Raw genomic sequence first — 17,733 nt, 5'->3', positions numbered from 1 at the left:
TGCTAGGATCGTTTCTCTTGATTTGTCTGTCATCACCACAGTCTCAGGATTTCTTCCTTGTCTCTAATAAAAAGGAAGACACAAATTGTCTAATCAACACATTCCTCCACCCAATGAAACGCTCTCATCTGACCAGTGTCTTTCTTGTGCGACAAGGTAAGTTTACATGGATTGAATAGAGCTGCAGAGAAGTTCGGATAGTATTTTTGATTTAATGGTGCTTTAAACTCTGCAGCTTTTATCTGTCTACTGAGCTCCTTTGTCTTCAATGTGCTGTTTTTGTCCCCCGATGTTCTCTAAAGCAACCCGTGAAACCTCCGAAGAACAACTGGATTCATAGTGAGACTAAATTTACTAATAAGTGACTCCTGCACCGGATTTAAAGTATTTTTAATTAAGCAAATAAAGTCATTTCCTATCCAAAAAGTCAACCCCAAAAACGGAGACCGTAAAAGCTTGCAAAATTCGTCACTACGCGCTCAGAGAATCATTCAAAACATAAGATTCAGCAACAGCTGCATAGACCTGTTTGTGTCAGTAGATGGCAGTGTCGAAAAGCATTTAAACTCGTCTGTGAGCGGAGTATTCAAGAATACACATGGATGGATGGATGGATGAAAACAGTGTTTTGTGCATCATACATTACGCTTGAACCTCAGAAAAGAACATATTTTTTTTTCATTAGTTGGAGCGGTTATTTTGTTTATTACAAAATGGACGGTGTTTGGAAAATGGTAGAGGTTTCATGTTGAACCTCTTTGACTCAACCCCGCTCTCTACCCTAAATGATACCGAGTTTGCATATTTCTGTTTCAAACAAAGGCTATATTTTTTTTAAACCATGAACACCACGCTGCTACTTTTCTGAAGCTAACAAAAGGGTGTTTTATCAAATCTGTGGATTGCTGGTATGCTGAAAACAAAATATCCTAAGGAAGATTAAGATATTTCAACTTTAGCATCATATCTAGTTCAACTCCTAAAATTCTGCTGTGGCTTTTGGTTCGGTTATCTTAAAATGAACCCAATCTCAAGCCAAAGGTTTCCAGAACCTTGGAAAACGTTCTGTTAGGGCCTTTGCGAAAGGCGCAGACTAAAAAGTAATAGACCTTTCGAGAAAAATATGTGTAAAAAGGCAGCCAAGAAGAATGTGTAAGATTTAAATAATTAAATTTTCAGATGTGGGAGATACTTGATTGGTCATAATTCACAAACGGAATAAAAATCCAAGAGTTTATAGGCTTTTTTATTATTATGTTTTTTTTTTTGTTTGTTTTTTTTTTTGTTTTTTTTTTGTTTTTTTTGTTTTTTTTTTTGTTAATAAAGTTACGACAGACTGATGCCCTAAGTGAGTTCTGCACAAACTGGAATCCCTCTTGTCCGGCAGGAGAACGGGAGAAGAAAAAAATAACTCTGGAGCTGTCCACTCGCGTGTGGTGCTGAAAAGATACGTTTCCATAATTAATCTGTGTACATCTCGCTTACGTTTTGTTGTTATATTCTTAACTACAAGTTTGTTTTTATCTCGTATATATCCATTAAAAGTTGCCTCAAATAATCAATTATGTTTGCTGCTGTATAAGATGTTTTAACTTCTTAACGAAAAAAATATATATATAAGAAAAACAAATGCTCCTGAAAACGCATCTGCAGCTCTGCTTTGATGCGACTGACTGGACAGCAGTGCGCACTCGGGATTTTGTGTTTAATTAGCATAAAAGATCTGCTGGAGAGCAGCAGGACGGTGCGTCACAGCCATGGACCAAGATGGGAGGGGGCGGGGGGATACCTATGGGAGTCAACAAGCAGCTGTGTGTATTCCTTCCATCAGCCGACAAAAGCCGAACCCGGATGATGTGAAATGATGACTTAGCTCAGCGTGTTACAGGTGGCTGGAGACAGCTGGGTGCGACCGGGAGCCGGCGAGGCGCAGCAGCAAAAAACGGACCGCCGATAGAGCCACTGCGCTCCGGATGAAACCCTCAACTTGTGAGTCTTGGACTCCGGATCCCGCGCGTCACCTGACGGGATGTGAGGCTATGAAGCAACAAGAGGGAATGGTGATAAAACGAGTCCAAGTCACGGAAGTGGAAGAAGGCGTCCGAGGAAAGGACAGTGCAAGGGAAAGAGAAGAGGTAAAGGAGCGGAAAGTTATTTAGTTCATCGGGGAAGCAGAGGCAGAGCAGATGTGCGTAATTCTGTAAAAACGAACTCGGGGAGAAGAATTTATACATCAAAAAAAAGAGAAGAAGAAAAAAAATCATGGAGCCAGAGGGGATCACGGAGGAGCAAGCTACTAATGTGGCACAATCTGCCGCCTCAAAACTGTCCCAGATGGGCGAAAGAACTAAACAGCTGGGCAACGTTATCCAAGACCCAGAACGACAGAAACGCGTAATTCTCGTAATAGTGTGTGTTGCACTTTTATTAGACAACATGCTTTACATGGTAATTGTGCCAATTATACCCGATTATCTGGAGGGGTTGCAAAAAGCAGCGGATCAGGAACAGCCAGCTGCTGCGCCGCACACCAACTCCACCAACAGCACCATCCACAGAGCGGCCGAGGGGAACTTCGACCTGCAGATAGGCGTCCTGTTCGCCTCCAAGGCCATCCTGCAGCTGCTGGTGAACCCGCTGAGCGGCACCTTCATAGACAGGGTGGGCTACGACATCCCGCTGTTCATTGGGCTCAACATAATGTTCCTCTCCACCCTCACGTTTGCCTTCGCCGAGAACTACGCGACCCTGTTCCTGGCGCGCAGCATCCAGGGCCTCGGCTCGGCTTTCGCGGACACCTCAGGCATCGCTCTCATCGCGGACAAGTTCACGGAGGAGTCTGAGAGAAGCAAAGCCCTGGGCATCGCCTTGGCTTTCATCTCTTTCGGAAGTTTGGTCGCACCGCCCTTCGGAGGGGTCCTGTATGAGTTTGCGGGAAAGCAGGCGCCTTTTCTGATCCTGGCCTGCATCTGCCTCACCGATGGAGTCCTGTGTCTGGCTGTGCTCAAGCCCTTCTCCAACAGGGAGAGGGAAAACATGCCCGTGGGGACCCCGATCTACAAGCTGATGATTGACCCATACATAGCTGTGGTGGGGGGAGCTCTGATCGTCTGCAACATACCACTCGCCTTCCTGGAGCCAACCATCGCAAACTGGATGGAGGAAAACATGAACGCCAGCGAGTGGGAGATCGGCATGACTTGGTTCCCTGCGTTCTTCCCGCATGTGTTAGGGGTGTATCTCACTGTGAAACTTGCAGCCAAGTACCCTCACCTGCAGTGGTTCTACGGGGCCATAGGCATGGTGTTCATAGGGGCCAGCTCCTGCACGGTGCCGGCCTGCAAGAACTTCGGGCAGCTCATGATCCCGCTGTGCGGCATCTGCTTCGGCATCGCCTTCGTGGACACGGCGCTCCTGCCCACGCTGGGCTTCCTCGTAGATGTGCGCCACGTCTCAGTGTACGGCAGCGTGTACGCCATAGCGGACATCTCCTACTGCGTCGCCTACGCCCTGGGGCCCGTCGTAGCCGGTCAGATCGTGCACGACTTGGGCTTCGTTCAGCTGAACTTGGGCATGGGGCTCGCCAACGTCCTTTACGCGCCGGCGCTGCTTCTCCTGAAGAACGTGACGCAGATGAAGACTTCTTTCTCAGAGCGCAACATGCTGCTGGAGGACGGCCCCACGGGTCTGTACGACACGATTAAGATGGAACAACGGGAGAAGAAGAGAAAAGGTCTGTGCACAACTATTGATGAGAGCGGCATCGAGACTTTTGTCCAGCGCTCGCACTCGGAGGAGGAATCATCAGGAGGAGAGTACGCGTAAAAAAAAGAAAGAAAGAAATTAATATAAAAAAATAAAGACCTTTAAGCTGTATGTGAAATTTAAAAAAAGTGCCAATGTGTGTATACGTTTTGATTAAGATTGTGAAAATATATCAGCGTGCAACGATACCTGTGGGTTTGTCCAATCAAGTGGTCGCAACTTTGTTTTACAATGGGAATTTAGTAAAAATGAAAAAAAAATACAAAATGATGAGATTAATGTCTGTTCATCTTCTGGTCACTGTAACAGATTCTGACTCTTCAGGGAATATAGTGCAAACGTGTTTTAAGGAAATGTAATGTATGCGTCTTTTAAATGCCATCTGTAATCATGTTGCTTATGAATGAAATATGCAAACTAACGTGTTGAAGGGCAGAAGTACGGGAATTACCTGGAAATCTGCCTCTTGTGGAGTATTTACACTCTAATTTTAAATGAATTATGTGCTTCTGGAATGCAAAGCCTGAAATGATCTGTGACTGTACATACATGTATATTCATGTACATAATTAAAAGAACAATATGCGAACAATACCGATGTTTTATGTCGTTTATTTGCGCAGTAACCTCGATTATTATACAGTGTGCTATATTATCAATTCCTTCAAGTCAAGAGGTAGCAAATGTTTTTTTCTAAAAAACATACAAAAAATGTAAAACATGAAGGCATTTAAGGGTTGTATTTTTGCAGACATTTCAAAAAATATATAAACTATAATCATACAGTAAAATAAAAATTCCTCTTATAAAAATGACTAATTGAAGTTTTTAGTAATTTAAGAAATTTTAATTTTTGATGTTGAAAATGCAAATCTTTTCTTAGTAAGAAACAGTTCCATGCAAATAGTGAGGAAAAAAACTGGGAAGTGTCTGATGAAAAGGTGTTAAGATCTCAGTTGCTGGCTGTTGCCTAAATAAGGTGGAGTGACAATCAGAGTTGCCAAACAAAGTTCTCGGCGAATAGCAGGACTTCTGGGAGGAGCCAGGCTGCCTGGAGGCTGAGGGATCCTCTCAGCATCTCTCTTGAGCCAGCAACGGAGTTGTACTGATGCCGTGAAAGGGAGGAGAAAAGATGCTCAAATTGACAAAGGACAGAAATTGAGAAATTTGGAGGATTTTTCTTCTTCTTCTTCTTCTTCTTCTTCTTCTTCTTCTTCTTCTTCTTCTTCTTCTTCTTCTTCTTCTTCTTCTTCTATTCCACAAAAGACTTCTAGTTATGATGCATCGTCATGAATTCACTGTCTCAGCCTCAGGAAGAGTAAAATTTTCTTACTGTATGTGAGGTGAGTAAAATATTTTATCTCTTTTGATTGATTGTTCTGGTTTCACATGTATTTTAGTTGAAAGAAAACAAATATTAACGATTAAGATTTTGTTGATTTAATTTATTTTTATTAGTTAATTTTTCATTTCACAATTCACCTTATTCAGGTGATATTTTTTAACATTTCTGTGAAAAGGCCAATGTTTTATAAAGGAAAATTACACTATTTTATAGATATATATACATTACTTTACATTGTGTGACAAAATTGTTCGTATGTTGCTCTACTTTCGTAAAACTAAGACTTAGGTAAATCTCAAAGACCTTCAACCTCTCGATGACCCTTCTTGGTTTTACACACAAAAGGTGTAAAACAATTCAACATATGTGTTACTTCTTCCTTCTACTTTAAAGACTGACACCTGAAATGCAGTCTGCTGAACATTTTTGGTTGCTTATTTATACAGAAGCACCATGATAAAGAAAAAAGAAGTGTTTTAAAAAGCCAAATGAAAGAATAGAAATCCAAATAAGATAATTTACATTAAAACAATGGACGCAATAAAGGTTTTCTCCCTGCAATAGTATTGTTTTATAAAAGCATCATTACATACTACACCTTCAAAATGTAGTCATAAATGGAAAATTTAAACTCTCATGTCTCTACCTTCTCGACAGTCACAGCGTGTCACCAAGATGCCAATCCGGAACCAGGAGTCTTTCAAAGATTCTGCTAGCGGAGATGTAAATATGGCTTTTAGTTCCGTTTAAATGCGAATGAAACAAAAAACTTGCAAAATAACATGTTGACTAATGCCTGAGAAATCTCATAGTTATTGAAGTTAAATAAGGAAAAGGAAAAAAAAATGTAAATTGTGTTGTCAGACAGAATAAACTAGGAAATTTTTTTTGATGAAATGAGTGATTGATTAAGCTATTTAGTTTCAAGTTTTTATGGGTCATGTGTTGCTAAAGCTCACCGACTCAAATATGTTGCCCAGGCTCTGCCAAAGCTGCCGTTGCCCAGCCTCAGTGAGACTCTGGACACATACCTGAGATGCATGAAGCACCTGCTCACTGAAGAACAATTCAACAAGACCCAGAACATCGTGAAGCAATTTGGAGCTCCTGGAGGAGTGGGAGAGCTGCTGCAGAGCAAACTTGTGGAGAGGAGGGAGAAAAAGGCAAACTGGGTAAATACAACTTTTTTATATATATAAAGAATTGGAAGTAATGTACTTAAAGATTTAGAAATCTAAAAAGATTTACTGAAAGATTCGTTTATCGACACAACAGCACTTGAATAACTTATAGCCAACTCAAAAGAAGTTTTAACCAAATTTTTATGATAATTGAAGGCACATCTCTGTAAATTCCAATCTGATTATTTCAATAATCCAGATTAAAAAAGGATCATGTTTTATACATATTCAAAGCAGAGAGATAGATTTCAAGTGTTACATTTCTGTTGAAATTCAACATTTAAGGTTTATTTTGAGTAAGGTTATTTGATATTAGACCAATGAAAACTTATTTTCAATACAAAAATGTCAGTCTACTGAAAAGCAGAGCGACTTGATTCAAAACTTATTCTGAGCTCATTTTGTACGAATTACAGCAATAATGGAGAGTAGAGGAGATCAACCTGTGACTCTGCTCAAGGTCTTATGGAAGCACAGGTTGCCTTTGACGTTGCCTGCATTTCTTCCTTCCACTCAACTTTAGTTGTCCTTGTCCACAGTCTTCTGTGAACAGATTGCTTCATCAGGAATTAACATTTGTGCCTTAAGCTCCTTTTGGAAGACATCATTCACCATCTGCTGGACAACAGTCACAGCAATTAGTGTTCCTCTTGATTGTATGGCCACATTTCCACGTTTTCTGTATTAAAAATGAAGCTTTGTTGCTCTTATGTAATCCGATAAATTTCATTATTTTTCTTAGCTGACATCCATTATCAACAAAAAAAATGTGTCAGAAATAAGAAATATTGAAATATTTTACTGTGTGTTTTGCACTGATGCATCTTCTTTCACTTCTTTAATTTCTGAACTAAATTAATGTTCCGCTTTGAGATGCAACTGTGCTTCTATTCACATTTAGATGTCTTTTTTGTACTTTCTTCTTTTGTTTGTTTGTTGTTTATTTCATGCAAAACTTTCCAGGTTTATGATTACTGGCTGAACGACATGTACCTGAACAACAGACTGGCTCTGCCCGTCAACTCGAGCCCTGCAATGGTTTTTCCCCAACAGAACTTCAAAGCTCCCATCGACTCTTTAAGGTTTGAAACAAATGAAACCATTTTAAGGACAGGATTTAATGTGCATGCGGTCTGAGCTTTGAAACAAAGCATGGTTTCTGTTTCTAGGTTTGCTGCACACTTGATTTCAGGGGTTTTGGAGTACAAGACTCTTCTTGATGCGTAAGTCACCATGAAATTATCCTGTTCAGAAAAAAAATACTGAATGACAGTCATAGGCATGCGTTCCCATGTGTAGTCGTGCCCTGCCTGTGGATTACGCCCGGGGCCAGTTGTCTGGTAAACCCCTGTGCATGGAGCAGTACTACCGCCTCTTTACGTCATATCGCCTACCGGGGCCTGACAGGGACACACTGGTGGCCCAGGAGAGCAGCGTGATGCCAGAGCCTGAACACATCATTGTGGCTTGTAAGAACCAGGTGAGACACAAAGAAACACATAAGTACATTTATTAAACAGCAATTGCATTAAACCTAATCCAAAGAAAGAATCTTGGTGGTCTGAGTGGAGAAGCAGGACAGAAGCTTGATAAAAATGATTTAGAGTAAAACGAGATCTATTAATATTATTATTGTATCTAGTGTGATAGTCGTTGGGTTATCAGCTTACAGGTTCATGTTTAATAATGTCAGAAGCCCAAAAGATCTGTTTGCTACTTAACTGAACATCTCCAAGGACCAACAAGGTTTCTTTGATCTTGATGGTAGAATTACAAGATGAAATTTAAAGATTGGTTTAGGGCAGAGGTGTCAAACTCCAGTCCTGGAGGGCCACTGTCCTGCAACCTTTAGATGTGCCTCTGCTGCACCACACCTGAATAGAATAATTAGATCATTAGCAAGGACCCTTGCTAATGACCTAACTTATCTACACAAGAAGGAGGTAATTAAGCCATTTGATTCCGGTGTTTTGTACCTGTGGCACATCTCAAAACTGCAGGACATTGGCCCTTGAGGACTGGAGTTTGACACCTCTGGTTTAGGGAGTAAAATAGATCATTTTTATCTGTGGATTGGCTGCAGCCTCTAGCCTTAAAGTTCAGAGAGTCTTTGAGATGTAGAAAATACTTTTTGAGAGAAACAAGAACAGTCAAACAGCTGGGGTGTTTGATATAAATATATTCAAGACATAATTTCTTGAAAGAATAATGTCACCAAATAGATTCAATAAAATTACTTGGATTTTGCACTCTTTTAATTTGTGTGTTGTGTTCATGATACAGAAACCCATCAGCTTGATATGAAGGAGACTGCAGATGAGCCAGTGAGTTAAAAAAAAATCTTCTTATGTCTCATCTGAACCTCTTGCAGTTCTTCGTTCTGGATGTGGTGATCAATTTTCGGAGACTGAACGAAAAAGATCTGCTGACTCAGCTGGAAAGGATATCCAAGATGGCTAGCAGTGAGGATGAGCCTGTTCCACCTATTGGTCTTCTCACGTCAGATGGACGGACAGAGTGGGCGGAGGCTCGCAGTGTACTAATGAGAGGTGCATTTTTTTTTTTTTTTTTTTTTACAGAATCTGAACTTTCTTATATAAAAATGTTTCTTCCAGCAATGACTGTGTAGCACTGGAGACAGTCAGAAATATGGCCGCTCTCGCGCACACACACCAGACTGGGGGGAACTTTTATTCAAAAACAAAACTTTAGAAGATCAAATTATAGCTATAACATTTTTCTTCCAACAGAATCAACCAACCGAGACTCCCTGGACATGATAGAGCGATGTTTGTGCCTGGTTTGTTTGGATGACGCAAGTGGATCTGAGCAAAGCGATACGACACGCGCCGCAATGATGCTGCACGGTGGCGGACCGAGCAAGAACGGAGGCAACCGCTGGTACGACAAGCCGATGCAGGTCAGTGAGCAGAATCCCTTTAGTATTCGATATTGTGTGTCCGAGAGCTTTGAGTTAACATGATAGCCCAATGCAAAGGAGTAGTAGCCAGTGTTGATGTGAAGGCAGATGAAGACATGTAAACGCAATCCTGAATGAAAAGCTGTTAGAGACTGAAGGCCTTGAAACTAGAGCAAGGTTCACATAAACATTCAGCCAGAGTTATGTTGGAATGAATTTGGATCAAAGCATGTTTATAGCTAAAGTTCAAGAAAAAGCTCAAAGTTAACTGATTAAAAAATGAAACCATACATCCGTTTTTTGTTTTTTTTTTTGTCTGTTTTGAAGTGTTCTGCTACTTTGTGTTGGTCAAGCACAAGCACACACCAATTTAAAAAAAAACAAACTTATGAGTAATTTCAGTGTGACAGGGTTCAAGGAGTATGACAATTTTTGCAAGACACTGTTGCTTAAAAAGCCATGTGTTATTTAAACATGAATTACTGCTTTTTTAATGAAAAGGAAAATTAAACAATCAAAGATTATTTTGTACTTCAGCAACGGCATTCAATTTATTTTGCAAATCAGTGTAAAAGTTTCATTCTTGAAAGAATGAAATTGGAGAACAAAAGTCTGAATGAGAAATTTTATATTCAGTTTGCAACAGATCTACAGTTTTATCTTGACATAAATGCTTATAAAAGACGTTCAGACATTGATAAATGACATTTACAGGAGAAGTTCAAGGCTTCTTTTTAAACGACTGTCCTTACTGTGCAGTGTGCAGATGATACCCACCTAAAGAATCAAACAACGCACCTACACTGAACTGAAGTGTCAAATAATCTTAAGCACATGATGAATCCCACTAAAATGCTTCTTTTTCAGTTTATTGTAGGAGCTGACGGCTGCTGTGGAGTCGTGTGTGAACACTCTCCGTTTGAAGGAATTGTTCTTGTGCAGTGCTCAGAGTATCTCCTTAAATACATGTAAGAAATTATTTTTTATGATGCATAACAGATACCAAATTCTTATTATAGCAATGCTATTTTTTTTTTCTCTCCCCATGTGACATCAGGATTGGCAGCCCATCAAAGCTGGTCAGGGCTGCGAGTGTGAGCGAACTGCCTGCGCCACGCAGACTGCGCTGGAAATGTTCTCCAGAGATGCAAAAACTTCTCACCTCCTCTGCTGACGAGCTCCACAGGTTCACATTCCCTCTGGAACGGCGGAATTCAAAATGTGTTTTGTGGATATTTGTTTTCAATGCGCTGCAAAGTTTATTCCCCTTTTAATCAGACTGGTGAAGAACCTGGACATGAACGTCCACACATTCTCTGACTACGGGAAAGAGTTCATCAAGAAGCAGAAAATGAGTCCGGATGCCTACATCCAGGTCGCTCTACAGTTAGCATACTATCGGTAAGAAAAAGATGAAAGGTTGTCATTTCTTATGTCGTTTAAACTCAGAAATTAGGATTTTCTTCCTCTGGTTTTTAACTACAGGTGTCACGGCAGAGCGGTGTCAACATACGAGAGCGCTTCCATGCGTCGCTTTCAGCAGGGCAGAGTTGACAACATTCGCTCGGCCACACCTGAAGCTTTGGCCTTTGTTAGAGCAATGACTGATAGGAAGCTCACCTCAAGAGTAAGATGCTTCAAAGTGTTGAAACTAGATACTTAACTATACTCATAATTTGTTTACAGCCTGACATTAAATTAGGCAATCATTTCCTGTGTTTGGAAAAGTGAAAAGTAAATTTTACTTGGTAAATTCCAGATTAATAAACAAGGGGGAAGGTTTTTAAGGATTTTTTTTTTTTTTTTTAGTTTCCATACACTGAGATTAACATTTTCTGAGAGGTTAATCCACAACACTTGAGTCTAATGGAGGCATCTTTGTGGCCTCACCGCAAACACAACACTTTCTCGAGTGACAGTAAGGAAAAATTGAAAGAAACCCTGTAAGATGTCACAAAGAGCATTGTGGACCAAAAAAGTGTTACTTTCATTTGTTCTGTTATATTAATGTATCAACCACATGAGAATGTCCAACCTGAATTTTTACAAGTGTGACCTTTAACCTTGATCAAAAGCAAAAGACCTCATGAAAGACGCTGACTGACGCAGATATTTGACAAAAGGCTTTTTTTTATCACCGTGAAATAAGTCCTGTTGTGATTTGGACCTGAAAACCCACTCAGAGAAGAAGAAGCCATTATTCAAAAGCAACACAAAAAAAAGCCAGAAAAACCTTAAGACACAAGCCAGGAAGATAAGCCTTGGATACAACAAGCTTTTCCAAATGGACAAAAATCATATGGCTAGATCAATAACTCCAGCCGAAGGACAACAAAGTCACTGTCTTGGATTGGCCACCACAAAGTACCATTGAAAAGGTGTGTGTGAGCAAGGCGACCTACAAACTTGACTCGGCAACATCAGGAGTAATTCACCAAAATTACAGTAAACTCATCCAAGAAGCTTGTGGAAGGATACACACACACACACACGCATACACACACACACACACACACACACACACATTTTTCAAAATCAAACAGTTCATAAGGCAGTTATAGTAAAATGAAAATAAATATAAAATTCTGAACTAGAAAATAAGAAAAAAAAAAACATTTATTCAGAAATGTATCTCACCCATTGTTCTTGTATTTGGCAAAAACATAATAATGGTGAAAATCCTAACTGATCAAAAACGGCAACGTTTAATCTTATTAGTGAGAAAAAAGTTTGTTTGATTTTGTTCGGTGTGTATCAATGAATGGTTTCAAATGTGTTTAATATTTCTGGTAAATGAATATTGCTGCATAATCAGTCTTGCTCTCATTTGCATTATTATTTTTAGGACATTGTAAAGTTAACTGTAAAATAGCAAAATATCAATTGCTACCCTCTGCACTGGCAGGAAATGGAGAAGATGGAGTTGTTGCGATGTGCCATAAATGTGCAGACAAAGTATACCGTCATGGTAACCTTCTTCTATCATAGCATTTCTACGACAACATTGAATTATTGAATAACTGCAATAACGTACCTTTTTTGTGTGCATTCGTATAGGCGATTACTGGGATGGCAATAGACAATCACCTGCTGGGTCTGCGTGAGGCGGCTCGCGAAATGAAAATGGAGAAACCCGAGATCTTCAAAGACGACGCTTATCTCATCAGTAATCACTTTATTCTCTCAACAAGTCAGGTGATTTCAAAAACAATTTTACGATGCAATACACTTTCAGGAGCATAATTTTATTGTTGGCAATCTGCCAAGTAGTGAGTGTTGTGAAGTGGCTGTTGCCTAAGACCATTTAGTATAGCCATGTAGCTGACCATGTATGAGGAGCCACAACCAGCACTTGCATCACTAAGTAAAAGGCAAAACATCAGATTCAGTGCTAGGTTCTAGAGCAGTGGAGATGTTTTATTATTATTATTATTATTTTTATTTTATTTATTTTTTTTTTTTTTCAGAGAGCTTAACCATACATGTCTGTCTGGCAAATTAATTCAGACTTGTCTTGGATTGGCCACCACAAAGTACAGTGGCCAATCCACCGTACCACAGGACTCAAATCCTGGCTCCCTTTTACCGGGGGAGATTGGACGGGGGGGACATTACTGTATCAGCAAACCAAAACAGTTTGAATAATTTCAGTAATTTGAGGACGGTCTTTTTCTGCTGGCCCACACGACTGCACATTGTGCATGAAACGGCATCCATGAAGAAATGGATGAGCAAGTTTGGTTTGAACTTGTCTCCACATAGTCCTGACCTAAACTCAGTAGAACGCCTTTGGAGTGAGTAAGAGCAGAGATTCACCAGTTCACACATGCGCTCCAAGATGAATGGTCAAATTCCCCAAAATGAACTCCTGTAGCTCGAGGACAGTGTTTCCAGTAGAGCCCCAGCTGTAAATCTTGCTGCAGAACACACACACACACACACACCGTGCGTCATCACCACTTCCCTCCCCTGACCTGAAAAGCTGACTCACCTCTATAAAAGTCAGCCAGTCTGGGGCTGTGGCTACCTCACCATGTGAAGTCATAGCAGGACCAGACTGACTTGGACCACACTCATCTCATCTATCCCTTCACAAAATACATGCAGAGGGCAAAAAGGCGTTTTAATCCCACCCCGAAGTGTTTTGTGTAGATGGCATTAGACTTTTAAACCTGAGCTAGATAATCCTACACTGGGCAGAGAGTCTTTAAAACACAGCTTGAGTTGTATTATTTGATTTACTGGTGAAAATACCAAAAGGACATTTTTAGTCCTTTTTGAGATTCTTTGCACAGGTACACCTGACCCCCTCACCTTACTTCTCCCTTTGGAGAGGGTTAATACCTGAACCAGCTGCGTGCCCCTCTGGTACTTGGATCCCTGATCTGCCGGGTATAACCCACTGCAGAACTCAGAGAATCTATCTAGCCGGTTTTTTAGAGAAGATTCGCCTGGATTCTGACGGCTTACGTTTGAATGCCTCACCCGGCTTCCTCCCATGTGTTAAATAACCAGCAACCCGAGTTCGATAATTCCCACAGAACACATTCACTAAACGACTGCTCTTCTCACTTCGCCACTGGCTCTTGGAACAGATCCAGGTTTAGTTTAGTGACTTTGTCAAGTTCCAGGAATGTTGTTCTATTTTACAATATTTGGACTAAAAGCAACCTATAAACACCTTTCTTATTTCTTCTAGGATCATGCACCATAGCTATTTTACTGCCATCCACAAACATTACAGTGACACATTCATTGAATGTCGTCAACTTCTGAATAATTTTGTATGCTTCTTTTATTAGTAATGCTTTGCAGGAGTCAGTAACATCTTAATTCAGCAGCAGCAATCAGGTGCTAACAATACATCAAAGGAATATGGTAAAATCAACTTTAATCTAACACACCTTCCCCTCACCGCTGAAACTGAGAGACACACTCCTTTCCTTGGTTCCATGCCTCTTGTGCTCTGGCTGATCACCCTTGTTCTCCTTTCAGTTCCTCTTTTTCCTAGTCAGTGCCCTAGACTCTGACAGTTCACGTCACTACAAGTCAACAACCTTCATTAGACTCTGATCAACTTTAACTGTGGTTACATCATTGTTGTTATTTTGCCTTTAGATCCCCCGTGGGAGTAAGGTCAACTCCACTTCCCTTTACACATACCTTGGATTGAGACTAGCATAAACAGCAGCATATAGACTGGAAAAACCTCAATTGAATTATTTTTTTACATTTACAAAGCATTCAAAGCATTTGGAGATTTGAAAAACCATTTCTTAAAAAAAAAAAAAAAAAAAATCTTACCTTTACCCAAAATGTTATGAAAATGCCATCACTTTCTTGTGAACCCAAGATTACATATTGCCTTTTTGCATAAAGCGAACATATTTTCACACCTCCAGCATGCGTGATGAGGGAATTGGTATCACTTACATACTATTTACTTATCAAATTATAAAAATGATTGGGCTGCGTTGAAAATCTGTGATTAGCACTTGTAAGTCTTTTCCAAACTGTTCTTTATCATAGAAGTGCTTAACTGTCTGTAGTTCAGTTGTAAGTAGTAACTCTTCTCTCAGGTCCCAACAACTGTAGAGATGTTCTGCTGCTACGGACCAGTGGTGCCCGATGGATACGGCGCTTGCTACAACCCTCAGTCAGACCACATCATCTTCTCAGTGTCCAGTTTCCACGAGAACCCGCAGACGTGTTCAGTGAAATTTGTCAAGTGCTTGGTGCAGGGACTTCAGGACATGATGGATCTGTGCAACAGGTGCAACGGTGGCCCCGACCCGGCCGAGCAAAGACGAAACAATCAGACGACGGAAACAAAGGGTAAAACATCACAAGACTCGACCAAGAGTCAACCAACAAATCCACAGGTTCTGGTGAAAAGTCCAGAGCCATCTTTTACAGAGGCCCGAACCCGGACTTCTGCAAAAGGAAAGTTCTAAAGAAAAAAAAACAAAAAAAACAAAAATCAATCTGAGAAAACTGTGCCACTAACATTACCTGTGGTGTGTGTTGAAGTGTATTATCAATTAATAAATCAAATTGTATTTCTGTAGCACATTTCAGCATCAAGGCATTTCAAAGTGCTTTACATAATTAAAAAAATGAATAAACAGTAAGAAAGAGAAAGAGATTTTGGAAAAAAAAAACTACTGCTAAATGAGAGGCAAAATTATGGTGCAATACTGTATTGCACCATAATTGCACAGTTTTATGGTGCAATACTGTATTTTTCCACAAAGTAAATGCGATGAAAAATGTTACATTGATGTGTAATAATTTCTGCTGTACTGTGAACTATTATTAGATTTTGAAATAATTATTTTTTTTATGAGTGAAGCTTTACGTGTGTTGTCAAAAGTATCAGTAGAATAAATAATTTCAAATGACCAATATATACATATGCATATCTCTAGATATATGTAGATGGGAAAGAGAACCATATTTAAAAACAATTCATATTTTGCACAACCAGATATACTCTAGCCAAAGAAGAATTATGATGTGTTTTAGTTTACACGTTAGCATCATCTTTTAAATGAAGCTTGACTACAGCTCTGTGAGTTATTGCACCCGTCTGCTTGATGTGATCTAATTGTTCACTGATGTCTAATTATTTACTTTGCTGACTGCAGCCTTCAGTGCAATATATTTTTGCAGTTTTTTACCATTTGTATTGTACCAGCATTGTGCCCTGTTCTGGAGTTTCCCAAATAAGACATAATTTGATGAAATCATTTGTTTTAAATTCACTATGTATCAACTGTGTGCCACACACTGGGACTGACACTGTGCTTATGTACAAATAAAATCAAAGTTTACAGTATTTTAGAAGAGACACTACTAGTATCTACGAGCAGAAGACACAATTTAAGTGCTTTATTTAAATGCAGCAAGCTAGGAGTTGAAGTTAAAAAAGTAAGTACATGAAACGTGCAAATGAGAAATTATTGTTGTTCTTTAATGTTGATGTATTGTTATTGTAAAATCTAAGACATTAAAAAAAGATTGAAACCAGAGCAGTTTTTAGTGACCTTTTATCGAACAAAGAAAGGACTGCTGATAAGATCAGCATTATTTTTGTTATAAAAGTTTCTCAGTAGCACCAAGTTGGTAATAATACCTAATAAAAGTCAAAAAAGCTATACAACATCATGACCGTGTTTACTTTCCCTTGGAATAGTTATTGTGCCCTCAATGTTTATGATTTTTAATTAAAAACCACAAACGTACTCTATTGGCTCTTTATGTGACACAGAGTGGCACAAAATATTCAAGTGGACGGAAAATAATACTTGGTGAACTGCTTGGTTAGATGTGTTTTCAGGCTGCTTTATTATGATACAACTGGATGCAATCCTGTGCAAACACCTGACTTCAGGAGTCAAATCTGAAGTCAATTCAATAGTTCTGTGAAAGCCTCAGAGGTTTGTAAGAAACAGCAGGAAACAAACAGCAAGTTTTAAAAGTCTCATCTGGCTCTGTTCAGTGGATGAGCTACAGCAACATGGCCGCCTTCTTACGCCGAATGCCAGGACAACATCAGTCAGTCAAACAGTTAAAAAGCATGCTGCATCTTTGAAGGAACTCAGGTGGGGAGAATCTGTTCAAATCACAACTGTTTAAGGACTCCACAAATCTGTCCTTTATGGAAAAACGACAAGATGATAGATTTTTGAAAGCAAGCAATAAGAGAGAGGGAAACGGAAAACATTTAGGCTGTCAGATTAGGCCAAAAATCCAACTTCCTGGGCAACTTGCAAAATACAATGTGTGGTATAAAACTACTCAAGCATATCACCTTTAACAAACCATTTGGTGAAACATGGTGGTGGCAGCATCATGCTGGTGAGACTTAATAGGTTATTAGACGGAGGTAAATACAGGGTAATCCTGCAAGAAAATTTACTGCAAAAAGATTAAACATGGGGGTAATTGCACCTTATAGGTGGACAATGAAGCCGAACACAAAGCCAAAGCTGTAATGTAATGGTTTACTTCAAAGCATATGTATGTGTTAGAATGGCCTAGTCAAAGCCCAGACCTAAATCCCATTTAGGAATTTGTGACAAGGCTTGTAAGCTGATGTTTACACACTTTCTGTCTGATCAAAAATGAGCTTGAGGGATTTTGTTGGTAAGTAAAACTACATAAAACCAGACAAAATACATGAAAACTGATATTCACAGACACCTTGACGGGATGAAAAGCTGATGGAAACATACCATAGCCGACTTTAAACTGTAACTGCAGGAATGTGTGGCTTCACAAAGCATCGATTCTCTGGGTTAAACAGAAAACCACACCAAATTTCATTGGTTTTACTTGTGCAGCCCTTTGAAATCCATGGATAATTTTCAATCCACTTAACAGCTACATACTTTCTGTTGGTTTATAAGAAAAATCCCAATAATATACACTGAGCTTTGTGACTGTAGTGTGGCAAAGTGTGAAAAATTCAAGAGGTGTGATTACTTTTGAAAGGCATTGTACAGTACATTATCTAGTAT

At 39.7% G+C, this 17,733-nt stretch overlaps 2 protein-coding genes across 2 annotated transcripts; both read left to right on the top strand.

Annotated features, from left to right (window-relative positions):
* The first annotated feature begins 1,802 nt into the window (after positions 1–1,802).
* Positions 1,803–4,359, top strand: LOC103147735 (probable vesicular acetylcholine transporter-A). Its single transcript, XM_007566235.2, has one exon. The coding sequence runs from the start codon at positions 2,263–2,265 to the stop codon at positions 3,823–3,825; it is 1,563 nt and encodes a 520-aa protein (XP_007566297.1). The 5' UTR covers positions 1,803–2,262; the 3' UTR covers positions 3,826–4,359.
* A 624-nt stretch (positions 4,360–4,983) lies between these two features.
* chata (choline O-acetyltransferase a) lies at positions 4,984–16,240 on the top strand. The gene is made up of 15 exons (XM_007566247.2): positions 4,984–5,108; positions 5,768–5,833; positions 6,091–6,282; positions 7,255–7,373; positions 7,461–7,514; positions 7,591–7,771; positions 8,663–8,840; positions 9,042–9,211; positions 10,079–10,179; positions 10,269–10,397; positions 10,490–10,612; positions 10,697–10,838; positions 12,117–12,179; positions 12,269–12,406; positions 14,791–16,240. Exons 2-15 carry the CDS (start codon positions 5,786–5,788, stop codon positions 15,163–15,165), a joined length of 2,013 nt encoding a protein of 670 aa, XP_007566309.1. The 5' UTR covers positions 4,984–5,108; positions 5,768–5,785; the 3' UTR covers positions 15,166–16,240.
* Positions 16,241–17,733: the final 1,493 nt, after the last annotated feature.

This window comes from Poecilia formosa, unplaced genomic scaffold (genome assembly GCF_000485575.1).
Source record: "Poecilia formosa unplaced genomic scaffold, Poecilia_formosa-5.1.2 Scaffold188, whole genome shotgun sequence".
Classification (NCBI taxonomy): domain Eukaryota; kingdom Metazoa; phylum Chordata; class Actinopteri; order Cyprinodontiformes; family Poeciliidae; genus Poecilia; species Poecilia formosa.
The sequence above is the reverse complement of the archived record's forward strand: the minus strand, read 5'-3'. Positions and strand labels throughout refer to the sequence as shown.